Below are 13,623 nucleotides of genomic sequence, written 5' to 3'. Positions count from 1 at the left end.
GACAATAATAACCTAAAAATAAAATCAAAACTTTTAAAAAAAAAAAAGAATAATATAAACCCTTCAAACAAAGTATACATCTCTACTAGTAGTATAACCTATAATGATCGTGGCCTCTTAAATTCATCCGGGTCTTTTTCTGACGCATAATACCCTTGATGAATAATAAAATAAAATGCTTAAATATTTATTAATGAGGACTACTTGGTCTTTTTATGTCTTTATAAATTCTCAGTACCAATATTGTCCTTAAATTAAAATATTGCTTAACACCTTTGAATAGGACCAATCAGTCTTTTCATGTGGTGGTATATTAAAAACCAATTCCGCCCATTTTGAATTATAACGCTTACCATAAATTTACAATAAATGACATTTAATTAGTAATGCAATAAATACACCTCTCGTCTCCCCTCCCAATCTCCACCCTTTACGTTTCCCCTTTTTTGCAAACAAGGTCTGAGAAAAATAAGTTTTGCAACAAAAATTAAACAGAGCCATCATTCTCTCTCCCCTCTCTTCAAATTGAGTTCTCTCATTGCAACAAATTCCAGCCATTCTCTTCTTCATATGCGCCCCTCTCTCTCTCAAATAATGGGCGATTTGATTATTGAAAAAGAGTCACTCTGTTGCCATTTGATTTTTTCAAAAGGTAAAATCTTTTTCTCCTTTTGAGCATGTAACCATTGTTTAAGAATCTCTCCAGCCTCCCAGAGATGGTGAGGCAAAGGTGACCTTTCCTAATTACATAGTTTATGTTAATCAATGTTACCTAATCAATCTTTTATGTTCGATGCAGTGATCATGTCCCCCCTCATGGCTGAATCCAAGCGGTAACATTTTAATCATATTTGAAGAATGGGGCGGTGACCCAAATGGAATTTCTTTGGTTAGCCGAACCGTTGACAGCGTTTGTGCTGATATATTTGAATTGCAACCGATGTTGTTAAGTTATCAGAGGCGAGTCTCTGGAACAATCAACCGGCCATTAAGGCCCAAAGCTCATTTAAGGTGTTCTCCTGGGCAGAAAATTTCGTCTATAAAGTTTGCTAGCTTTGGAACTCCCCAAGGGGTCTTTTGTTGCATCAAATACACTGATGAAGGTTTTTTCGAGCAACAAGAGCCTATGAAGCCTATTAGTGCTGTCATGGAGAAAATCTTGGAACGGAAAAGTTTGCAAGCTGTGTGAGCAAAGAACAGCTTGGGGGTAAATTTTGATTCTATGATTATCCATGGCATATTGTTTGCAAATATTCTCTTATCGTGAAGACTATATTTGGTTTTTTTCTCTGCAAATTAGGTTACTAATTGCTGTGGTATCTAGATTATGGGAGAACTAGCGAATTTGTTAGAAATTGATATTTGAAACAGGTAGCATAATTCAATTAAAAAAAGAAACTGGTAGCAGAATTTTATGGTTAAGAAATTTGAAAAAAAAAATAAGAAAAAAAAAATCCTTTTGAATTTTTGATGCTTTATTTTTGTCTCTCCATCAATGCGATGAATATCCATTTCATTGCAGACAAAGACGCCATGATTGCATCTCTTTCCCTCCAACCCACTTCTTTGATTTTTATGCCGTCTCCATTACTCCATCTCTCCCAACAGTGCAAACTTTTTGACTTGAGATGTACTGACAAACCGATCAGAATAGCCCCTACTGACTTCTCTTCTCTTGAAATCTGGAACAGTATGAATGATTTTGCTTCAAACATCTAAACTCCTTAGTCTTTTGACTCTTTTCCCTGTCCACATTAATATCTCTTTTGTAATTAAGTGCCTCCTTGATCCCCCAATTAGGTTGCGTAGCCACAGTGCATTGCAAAAATATTTATCTACTAGATACTTGTTCTTTCATAATGCAAGTGATTTGGATGCAAAGATATGTTTGTTTCAGACTCGCTTAAGGAGGCCATATTTCCATGTAAAGCCATTTGATGTCACTCAGATAGAAATTTGGCATCAATATATTGACTTTGTTGAGATGTAAGAAGATTTCGACTAGGTAAAATTTATTTTTCTATTCTGGTGGTTAAAGGTGTCTTTATTTCCTCCATCTTATTTGCCTACCATTCACAAGACTTTAGGAGAGAAATACAATGAGAGAGTCTTGCCCTCGATAATCTATGAAACATTGAAAGTTGTGGTAGCACAATATGTATATGATATTACTCTTTTGTTCTTTTGCATCTGCATCTGTATATATGTGATATTTAGTATTTCTTATGACTTCTTTAGTGACTACTGCGCCTGTACTCCATCTCAATGGCTTTTGTATACGTCGTTTTTCAGTTCCCTTAACTGATCTTGATTTACATTTTTCTACAAGCTTTTAACATAGACTGCCCCTCATTGTATGAGAAAATCTAGATTACCGTACCTAACCCAAAATTGGAATTATCTACACCCACCCGATCATGGAGCGAGCAATGATAAGTGAAAAACTTGCTTATAAATTCCCAAACTTTGCATATATAAGATATTAACCTTTGAGTGTCTCAAGTGAGTATTCTTTTGAATTTGGCATTAATCTTATGATAGGGGTACAAATAGCGGAGCATCGACAACCTTATGTAAAAGACATTGTGGATGACTTCTAGATGCAATTTACAACAAGGTTCGTGTCAAAATGCTATGCAAGCAGAGTGTAAAGGAGAAGAATTAGCGTTAAAGTGTTAGCATACAAATTACAGACATCAATACGGTGGTAATAAGTGACATCCAATGACTCATGAAGGCTTTTGCCTTATTGGACAACAGGCTGATATGGAGATGAGAAGATCACCTTAATAAGATTCAAAAAGGTTTTAAAGAGTATTTTTCAAGTGACTTTACTGATCGGTTTTAAGTTTTTGGATTCCAGATAAATGTAATTATAACGCTCATAAATTAGCTAAATTGGCTAATAGATATGCTGGAAGTTGCCCACCCCCTGGCTGGGTATATAACTCTCTACCATCTATGTTTAATTTAAGTTTTAAGGTATAAATGCAAAGTCCGGGATTTCATATTTGTCTGTACTGTTAATATTTTTATGCCAGGGTACTGCTGTCTCATCAAAGTGCAATTTGGAACTTCTCATTTCAAATGCAAAGGTATGGTTTTCTGCGTAAAATTTTTCTATTTTTTTATTGAATTTTTGGCCTTTCAACATATGATGTTGAGATATTTTGGATTAAGCGCACTGTCTCAACAAGTTGTTGTGCATTATAGTTTTGAGGTAAATCGTTTAACTTCTTATATCTGCTTTGTCCCGTATGAGATTTCTTAGCATAGATGCACAGATGTATTAGTTTTGAAATGCTTTTACTGTTTATATGCTAAGCGTGGGCTGCTCATATCTTAACAGGTGGGTGTTACGATTCTGAGACACAAATATGATTTTGATCTGTGACACCATTCCAAACTTCGGATATATTTGATCTCCAACTTTGTGGTGAAGCATTCTGTGCCTGTATGTTCAGAAGCTAGGGATCTTGTGGAAACTGGGAAAGTTCGGTTGGTAGAGGTATTTTTTTTTGGTGTTTCATCCTCTCTGAGCGATTCATTTCCGTAGAGATTTTCTTTTTGTTTTGTGTAGTAATTGGTAGTGGATACTATGTTCTGCTTTGGGAATTGTTTAAGGGAATGCTTAATAAGGCTTACACTTTGTTTTTGAAAGCATTTTCCATGCTTCAGCAAGTATGCTCTTTCCATATACCCACATTTCATGGTTGCCATTTTCTTTTTTCCTTTTTATATTAAGCATCACGTTTTAGTGCTACCAATAAAATAATTTAACTTCTTTGTGTTTCTGTTTGACCGCGGGTGTAGCGCAGGTTATTGGTCCCATGCATCGAGAGGTTGCAAATTGCTGCTGGTAATTACCATTTATATATTGACTTTTCTCCCTTCTTATATACCCCTTGGTTTCTTTTTCTGTGATACATATCTGTTGGGTGGATGAGACATCTATTGTTCTTCCTTACCAACTATCTTAGTGGTACCATAAATTTTTTTCTGAATTTTCTTTGAAAACTAAGGTCTCATCGTCAATGCAAGAGACTGCCCATTTATTACCTTTTCTATTCGACTCTTGCATTGACGGGTTTTGAACTAAGAACATAATGTAGTGAGTAGATATGGTATTTATAGTGTGCGTAATTTTTTTATGTGCATGGTGTTGATCTGTAATTTTTTCTATCATTAGGTACCTTGCAATGGTGGAGACATGGCAGAGCAATCTTGTAGCAGACAAAGAACTTATCATAAATGAGCTACCTCGGTTGCTCCACGGTACCAATTAATCTGTCAATACCCTCATAATTATAGTTGTAGAAGGGAAAACTCCTCCATAAAGCAACACACAAAGAGCTTTCCGATTCCTTATTTAACATTGTATACTAGCTTTCGATCAGATTATTATTGGTTTGTGTATGTGTGTCTTTCATTGTTACAACTATGGCAATATGGCTCTCTTCTATCATGGTCTGAACCAAACGGAGCTCGCTCTACGGCATATGTCCTGGACATTGCTCCTACTAAGTTTATCATGTGGTCCCGATCATCTTGACGTGGCTTCAACTTTCATAAATGTAGCTATGATGTACCAGGACATTGGAAGATGAATACAGCTCTTCGTTATTTGCAAGAACCCTTAAAAAAGAATGAGCACCTTCTTGGTGAGGAGCATATTCAGACTGCTGCATGCTATCATGCTCTGGCCATTGCATTCAATTGTATGGGGCTTTCAAACTTTCTCTCCATGTAAGTCTTTGTAAGGATTGTTTTATGTATAGGGGTAGTCCGCCGTGAAATTGAATGCTTGTAAAATCATACGGAGTTTTTTGTTTGTAGCACAAAAAGAAGACATACGATATACTTGTGAAACAGCTTGGTGAAGAGGTTCAAGGACGCGGGATTCTCAGAACTGGATAAAGACATTTAAGATGCGCGATCTTCAGGTCAAAGGACGTCTTAAAGTTACAAGTGTTACCTTTAAGTGCTATATTGGAGTTTGTCAATTCACAAAAAGATGTTTGTTTCACCCCTCACTTGGTGGTTTTAACTTATATAGGCAACTACACATAAGCAAAAAGGGCAAGAAGCCAATGTTGCTTCTGCTCAAAAGTCTTTTGATATATTGAAGGTACTTGCTGATTATTATTATCTTGATAAGATAGCTTCATATGAAAATTTTGAAAATATATGCGAGGTATTGAAGAAATGTGTTTGGATAGCAGGCCGATCCGGAGCTGATTCAAGCTTTCCAAGCCTGATTGGTGCAACTGGAGGGTCTGAAAATCTTTGGATTAAGTCACCAACAAACCCTTTGGTACATCAATAATGGGGGAAAACCTGAATCGAGGTAGGGGTGTCGATGAACGGGCCGCATGTGCGACAACAGAGGTTAGGAAGAAAGCGGCAATAAAGGGCCTTCATGTACGCCCACATTGTGTTCCAGTTCAAGTTGTGCCTCCACTCAAATTCTTAATATCATCAATTCTGGGACTTGGGCTGATCAGTATTGATCAGTAGGCTGATCAGTATAGGCTGATCAAGGTATTGATTCTTTAACCTCATAAAAGATCAGTAGATATTTATAAGGTGTATAATATATTACAATTACAATTAGTCTCTTCGTGATGAGATGTAGATTCCCACGCTGGGCATTTAAAGCCTTGCATCATCCTATATTAAATTGTATTATCCTAGAACTACTCTACTCATTGCCAATTGTGTATATTAATGGAGTTAATGATAGAAATCTAACTAATGTTCCGGTTCATTGACCAATTACATGGTTAGGAGTGAACAATGTATTAAGTTTTGTATTTCTTTCTAAACTGGAATGAATTAAATGTGCTTTTATCGATAGTTAATGATCAGTTTTTGCTGTTTTATAAGGCGGTTTGCGGCGCAATTGGCAAACAAGAAGGAAGTCAAGCAACCTTCTCCTCTCAAGATATTTACTTCAGAGGTACATGTTTGTTGTGTCCTTTTTCGTTTTATGTTACAACACTGGCTAGATTCTTTTTCGTTTTTCGTTTCAGTTCTTTCTCATGATGCTTCGCCACCTGCTACTGGAGAAGGCGGTATTGCCAAGATGTTTGACCGCGTGCTTGAAAAGGAGTTCTCTGAAAACGATCAACCTGATGGTTAGGTTTTTTCTATATACATTTTTTAGCGTTTGTTTATAATTTTTTATTTTTAACTTAAATTTTGTCTTTATTTGTGATAGTTTTGTGGAGAGAGAGAGGTTTATTTAGCTTCTTTAGTCGTTCGTGTTTTGGTCGAAATGATCGCAATTCAGTGGTGAAAATATACACGGAGATACATGTCCTCTAGATTCGCCATAATAGAAGCGTTGTAGAAAGTTTAAGATGCGGATATAGATAGAGTTGGTGTGTAAGATCTTGATCATAGTGAATACAAATTTGTTATTGTGCTCCCCAGGGGGTAAATTTTGTTGTTTTAGTTGGCAATGGAAACAGGGGAATATAAAAATATCTTATTATACTCGATTGATTTGTCATCAATAAAATTCTTCACCTTGCTATGTGTGCATCACAACCAAATTGTTGACCATATTCTGTTGGTTTTATTTATTTATGGTTTTTATGGCTTTAAATTATCCGCCATTTTCTATTGGAACTTAGATGATACTTGTTGTCCACCTTTTTCGGGACTGATGCAAGCAGCTTTAATAGCACGTGGCGGATCAACAAGTATGTTTATACCTCTGAAATGTTTCACAACAATATCATTTTTAAGATTTAAGGACTAAGAACCTTTGATTTCATCGAAATATGTGATACTGAGTATGTTGTGAATTGTACTTTCCAGAAAATCATTAATCCATAATTCCATTTGGTGATAGATAGTATGCATTTTAAGGCTTGCCTAAGGTCTAGGCCCACCTGTTTTGCTTCGGAACAGGGGCCACCTTGTTCCGCCTAAGCTCGCGTCTATTCCATAGACTTACCAACTGGCCTTATCAGCGCCCACGCGTTTTACTGCATCATTGATTTCGTTAATGTTGCATGTGTGGAAAGTTTGGTATCTTTTGTTATCTAATCCAACATTGTTCTCTAGAGTTTCACATTTAAGTAAAAAAGAAAAGAAAATATTACTGTTCTTAAATATATTTCGTTAGATCGTTTAACTTCCCTTAGTTTCTGGGTATATCAGTAGTGTTCTTTTTGGTTAAATCATATTAATTATGATTTTTTTTGGATCCGTTGTATCACAGGCCGTGTTGGAGACAGCTGCCAAGGTTACTCATGAGAAGCCAAAAAAGAACGATACTCTAGAGAAAAAGTATGAGAACCCTTGGAACTCGATTGGTGGCTAAGAAATATATTGATTGATTGACTGTCATAGTAATGTGTTTCTTGCAGTGGCACGACCATTTCAATTCCAGGATGTGTTTTCACTTGAAAATGAAGATTCTGATGACACGACAACCTTGATAGATAAGAAGGTGTGTAGAACTTGGTAGAAATTTTGTTTCTCTCTAACAGTCCGAACATCACCTTATTACACCTTTTGATTTGTTTTTATGTGTTTACTTCATTATAGGACAATGTATTTGTGATTTCCAACAAGAAATCAAAGTATCCAGTGCTCCAAGTAGATTTAAGGTCTGTCCATTTTCAATGTCTTCTGATAATTTATTTTTTTGTTACTCAGAAAGTATTAAAGTCATATTATCTCTCTCTCTTTCTGTTCACACATGCGATGCGTGTTAGGCATACAGACTGCACTGCTGTGCCTGTTCGTGCATGCGTATCATTTATTCATTTTTATGCCCATGTCTTAGTAATGCTGCGAATGAAGTTAGGGTTCGGTTCTGAATCTTACTTAACTCTGTCACTCTAGGCTGATTTCAGACTTGGTCGTTGTAATTGTTTCTGCCACAATTGGTGGAATCACCTTTTCCTTTGTGGGACAACCGGTTAGTACCCTTGTAGCCTTAAGCGACGGCTTAGTGTTTGGTCTTTCATCTGCACCTGGATTTTGTTACAATCTATATTTACATTGTTGTATTTATTGTGGATTTGTCTGCTAGGTTATTGTTGGTTACCTACTTGCTGGTTATATGATTGGACCAGGAGGTTTCAGTTACATCAGTGAAATGGTACATGTATGTTGCAGATATTGTCTCATAGATTTTGTAATTGAGTATGTTCACATTACATGTTTTGTAAGATCATGGTTGTCGGTGTCCTTATTTTGGTTGGTGACAATGATACTCACAAGTGCATACATATACTTGTGTGTTTTTCTATTCTTCTATTGATCAATAAACCGGTATTTAAAAGTGAACAAAGTGAAAAGGAACATAAAGAACGGGTAACAAGGCAAGAAGTTTACAGCTTCAGCCACCCCTTTCCTCTCAGTCTCGAGTCCAATATCATTCCCTACCTAATAATTTTAGAGGGTAGAAGCGTATATCAGGAAGTTATATGAAACTTTGAAGTTGATATTATATCCTTTGAGTGTATCATGAAGCTTTCTTCTTGGTGGGAATTCCTTCATTTGAGGAGGAGGGACTTTGATAATTAATTTGGCTCCTTGAATCACATGTCTGGGATTTGAGGATCCCGACAAATGACAATATGCTTATTTCCTATCATCCGTGTTGAGAGACTGCTTTCATAACATTGTGACTGTGTATACATTTTGCTTAAAGTGTTTTCACATTTTAAGTGATGTGTTTATAGCAGGCCTGCATGTTTGTGAGTTAAGACTATGTGAATTTTGGTGACTGTAGAGCTGTGTTGCATGGGTACGCTAATATTTCCTGTGTGTCCCGTGTCGTGTCGACACCGACACAATACAGATTCGTGATCTGACTAGAAGAAAAAAAAAAACTTTTTCGGAGAGGTAGAGAGGAGAGGTAGATCACCCTACTTACCGTATGATAAATCCATAAGGTACGCAAGTTATTCTCTTTTCTGGTTAACTTTAGTTGTGTTCTAAATAATCATATAATTTATCTTATGATTTTTCCTTTTTTACGGTCTACACTTCGAATGTTCATTTCAAGGATTGTTCCAACTTGGGTAACTTTCTTTAATTATAACTATACATTTTGTTTCTTCTGTTTCTTGCAATATCTATTTTTAAGCATCAAATTAAGGAAAGAGAACTGGATCTCTTAGCATTAATAAACCCTTTGGATGTGACCTTGCAACCAAAAAATGATTCTAATGCTCTCACTGTGGAGGCATCTGATACTGTTGCGATAACTCAAAATTCTACACAGTTTGAGGTGTTGGATGCGATACCTGCTGCAGATGGAAGAAATAACTCGAGTAAACAAGTTGAATTCAAAATACATAATGTAAAGGGAGCATTGGTGGAGGAGTTTGGTGGAACTTCAAGACGAAGATCGCTATAGCTTTCGTGAAGAGAACTTGATGATTTGTTAGGTCGCGTAACACAATGCAAACGCGTAATCGTGGAATGACAAAGGTTCTTCTATCAATTTGGAGAGTGGGCATAGAGCTTATGTAGACAATTATGTAGCTTATGTAGACAATTATGTAGCTTATGTAGAGCTTATGTAGCTTATGTAGACAATTATGAGAGTAAGCGTGCAACTTCAATTGAAATGAGGAAATCACTCAAGTGTCTTGAGTCGAAGAATATCAGAGTGAGGTCATGGGCAGCTGGACATTACCAGATGAGCCAACAAGTTTGTGTATTACAACTGGGAGTAAGCAAATGAATGATTTAGTAGGGCGCTTCAATAACTCTCGCGAAGGTGATCAAAGAGAGAGTAGTTTGTACGTGATAGGACTTGCAAAGGAGGTATGGACTTTTCTCTCAGACTAATCATCAGTTTATATTAATTGTACATTTTATTTCAAAAATAGAAAACAGAATAATATTAGCGAAATAAGATTTGAAAAAGAAAACATATAAAGTGTTTTCAGAAACCACGCTTACATTTAAATGTGAGTATTCGCCATTTAATTGACTTAGGTTAATTTGTTATTGATAAATTTGTGTGTTTCTTTTTGTTAGATCTATCATAAGTTAACAATATATGTATGCATATGATATTTTCCAAGTCATAAAACTTTGGATTGGACTTCCTAAGTAACATATAGTGTTCACATATTTTGTTGCTTACGTGAATAATGATCAACCTTTGCTCATTATGTGAATAATGATCAGGGAACAAAAACTTAGCCAGACAAGGTTGTTCTCGCTTTGTCTTTGTCTGGTCTGTTTGGATACACGAGACCGGGACTTCAATAGCTTAAAAGTGGCAATATTGCTTAATAATAAATTTGAAATTCTGAAACCCAAGGAAAGTGATCATTGTTCTAAATATACAATGATCAGCTAATTTTTTGTTCCCTAACCAAACTTTGTTCCCTGACGGTTTTTTGTTTCTTCCTATATTTATGTATGAGCTTTTGTATCAATTCCTCAGTGAAAATGAGCGAGGCCCGATGGAGACAATCCTGAATATATATTGTTTGGACTACTTATGTTCTTGTAGCTAAATAAGCGTACATTGCATACGAGTTCATTGTCCCATCTCCTTTCTTTCAAGTTGTTGTTTATGCTGAATTTAATTCATCAATCTATGATACTAAATTTCATTGTGACTTTACAAGGGTTGTTTATAATGATTTAGCAACTTTCTGAGTTGTGATCTTATGCAGCTAATGGTTAATGCATGGAACTCTACAAAATTCACATTTGCCATTCAGGCCAAGCGGGTTACGATACATATGGTGATTGCGTACACTTTTGCCACTCATTGCAAGCGAGCATAATCCTGCTTTGATACCTCTATTTTCACCAGGGGGCACAAGTAGTCTCATTTGCTGCATGCATGTAATATATATACTCTTCTTTTTTAGGTTTTTTTTTTCCTTCCGTTTTGTATTGTACATACATTCAGTTGTCTAATCTGGATCTTAATGCAGGTCTTTACGGAATGTCAGGCACACAATGACTCTGGAAACTCCTTTAAACTTTCTCTGATTGGCTACAAATGTATTGGAGTTTATGTGCTTTCGAAATAGAACATAACCAAAATCAGGTAATTGTTTTTGGATTTTAATCATCTTCTTGACCCTTTATATATTTTTGCCTACTCTATCTACATGACAATTGTGGTATTCTTATGTGTATGTTATTCTAAATTGGAGATTTGTTTCAAGTTCATTGTGAGCACCAACTTTAGCTTTTGTAATTGTTAATTTTAAAAATGATAAAGTGTATCAATGCATATAATTATAAATAAGTTGTCACTTGGAGTAACCAATGGTTGCTCCGCTTTATCTCCCCGATGTAGGTGCTATGATCAAGAGGCTATGAAGTTGCCATGGTAGGCGGAAATGCATACAAAATCAATAGGACGGAGAGAAGAAAATGGAGTAGAAAAATTACTTTTTAAATTTGTAGGTCTTACTTCTTTTTTCCCTGTCTATAATCTTTTTTATTTGCATAGTTGCCTTTGATAGATTAACTTTTTATTTTGTTGGCATATAATTGCTTTGGACATCCAAGCTTTATTTAGCGAGACTTTTTTTAGTTTCAATGATTATAAAAAAGGAACATTCGTATACGAGCCCTTAGTGCAAAAACTACGAACTGATTTTGCTATAGATTTATATAATAACAAGCAGTTGGTTTTGCAAAAGCTTTAGGATTGTGTTGCGTTGTTACTGTAGCACTTTTATGGGTTCCATTTGATTAGGTTTCAGATTCATGACGCCACACCTAAGGTTTATGCTTCTTCAATTTTCAGATTCTCTCATTCATATCAACAGGTAATATTTTTAATTTATTTTATTCTTTGTCCCAAATTTTGTTTGTTCATGATACCCTATTTCTTCCATTGTTTCATTTCCAATCTACTAAGATTTTATTACTTTTAAATATTGTTGGTTGTAATTCTTTATTTGAAGGTTTTTCTTCAGCACCGTTCTTTATATCGCTCTTTAAGACTAAATTTTTTGTGGGGTGTGGAACAATGAGATAGAGGTATTAATGAGTGCGGGCATACTTAAATCTTAGCTGTCCAAATGTCGATGAACTAAACCAATTGCTTCCAGTTGGCCACTGTATTGAATTGGCCTTGAGCTGTTTGCTGTTCAAGTTACCACATTTGATTATATGGTGTGATTGCTAATGCAGCAAGTCTGAATTCTGTAATCAACACATGAGCAACCAAATGTCATGTGTACGATAAAACCATTGTCTCCTATGTTGAGTTTGATCATAGTTACTTTTCCCTCCTAGGGAAATGCTCTCTATGGGTACCTCACACTGGAAGCGGAAGTTGTTAGTATGAGCTTTGTTTTTGACGCGTTGGCTTAGTTGCTTTTAAAATCAAATCTGCCAGTGAGTTACGCATAATAATCCCAACGTGTGTGTATGGAGGCAGTGATGGCACTCCTACTGTGATGTATAACTAACCTGGCTAAGTCACGACCTGGAACAACAATAATGATGTGATTCTTATGTGTAATTACTTGATTTGTAATGATGTGATTGGATATATATATAGAGTTGATAATCACCCTAACATGCACACTTTTGTAGCTGTCAGTAAATATTCATGGTTTATCTTACTTTGTAATCCAACTAATTCATAGTAATTATGTTGCAGGTTTGGGGCAGCTACAAAGACATGGTCACAATGTTGGAGATTACACTGCTTTTGTATTGAATGTTTCATTGCTTTTGTATTGAATGTTTCATTGTAAAATGTGTGTTGAGACTTGAGATTCTGCTCTCAAATATATCTTTTATATAAATTGTAAAATTGTATATACATCTAGGTAACTAAAGAGTTGTTACAAGTTTACTTATTTTCATAATTTCTAGGTATACAATTCCAAATGTAAATAAATGTCATTAAATCGTTGATTGTTGTCACAATATAGCAATTGTGTATTAACTTTCGGTACCAATTAACTTTTGTTTAGTTTGTTTAATGATTTAAATATGTTGTCAACATTTTTCACACTGCCAATCAAAGATGAACATCTTTTGCACTTCATGCTTTAGGGTCAATTTGCTTTGACGGGTCTTCCGTTTTTTTACTTTTTATTTTTGATAATCTGACAGTCGGCAAGTCTTCGGGTGATAAAGTGGTACGAACATTTTGGCAATGGATGGGTATTTGTCACGTGCAAGGCACGTGCACTTATGCTAGTATATTATAAACAATGAATCATTAGTTATCAATATACATATATTATTTATTCAAGTGGATTTTAAGCTTTTGAGTCATTAGCTATCTATGTAGCAAGTCCGGCCATAAGCCGGGCCAAATGGCTAGTATTGTGTATGTATTGGAGATTTGGAGATACGGATTCCATTGCAGGACGAAATTTAGGCCTTTAACACAAGGCCCAAAATATCGAATTCGGTGAATATTTTGATGTACCAAAAGACCGTTCGGAAATATCGGAGATATCTATTTTTTGTTGACCAGTCAAAATTTTGTTTTGTATGTCGATATATCAGAAATATTATTGATTATATCGGAAATATTGTCAATATATCGGTCAAAGTCAACAATATTTAGTCAAAATCAATAATATCGGTCAAAGTCAACAATTTATATCATATATATCATATATATCGGTTGATATATATCGTTAT

General features: G+C 35.4%; 1 protein-coding gene and 3 long non-coding RNA genes across 4 annotated transcripts; all 4 read left to right on the top strand.

Moving 5' to 3' along the window:
* Positions 1–4,345: 4,345 nt before the first annotated feature.
* On the top strand, positions 4,346–5,254 carry LOC147524150 (uncharacterized). The gene is made up of 4 exons (XR_015196889.1): positions 4,346–4,746; positions 4,837–4,943; positions 5,057–5,128; positions 5,223–5,254. It is a non-coding gene; the product is annotated as an uncharacterized LOC147524150 (long non-coding RNA).
* A 51-nt stretch (positions 5,255–5,305) lies between these two features.
* On the top strand, positions 5,306–6,138 carry LOC147524149 (uncharacterized). The gene is made up of 3 exons (XR_015196888.1): positions 5,306–5,541; positions 5,887–5,959; positions 6,033–6,138. It is a non-coding gene; the product is annotated as an uncharacterized LOC147524149 (long non-coding RNA).
* Positions 6,139–7,225: 1,087 nt separating this feature from the next.
* On the top strand, positions 7,226–8,481 carry LOC147524148 (K(+) efflux antiporter 5-like). The gene is made up of 5 exons (XM_086563022.1): positions 7,226–7,299; positions 7,380–7,462; positions 7,561–7,622; positions 7,861–7,936; positions 8,051–8,481. Coding segments are annotated over exons 1-5 (453 nt in total). The 5' UTR covers positions 7,226–7,298; the 3' UTR covers positions 8,282–8,481.
* Positions 8,482–9,462: 981 nt separating this feature from the next.
* On the top strand, positions 9,463–11,049 carry LOC147524147 (uncharacterized). Its single transcript, XR_015196886.1, has 3 exons — positions 9,463–9,798; positions 10,665–10,839; positions 10,932–11,049. It is a non-coding gene; the product is annotated as an uncharacterized LOC147524147 (long non-coding RNA).
* Positions 11,050–13,623: the final 2,574 nt, after the last annotated feature.

This window comes from Coptis chinensis, chromosome 1 (assembly GCF_015680905.1).
Source record: "Coptis chinensis isolate HL-2020 chromosome 1, ASM1568090v1, whole genome shotgun sequence".
Taxonomy (NCBI): domain Eukaryota; kingdom Viridiplantae; phylum Streptophyta; class Magnoliopsida; order Ranunculales; family Ranunculaceae; genus Coptis; species Coptis chinensis.
This window is presented reverse-complemented; position numbering and strand designations above follow the sequence as displayed.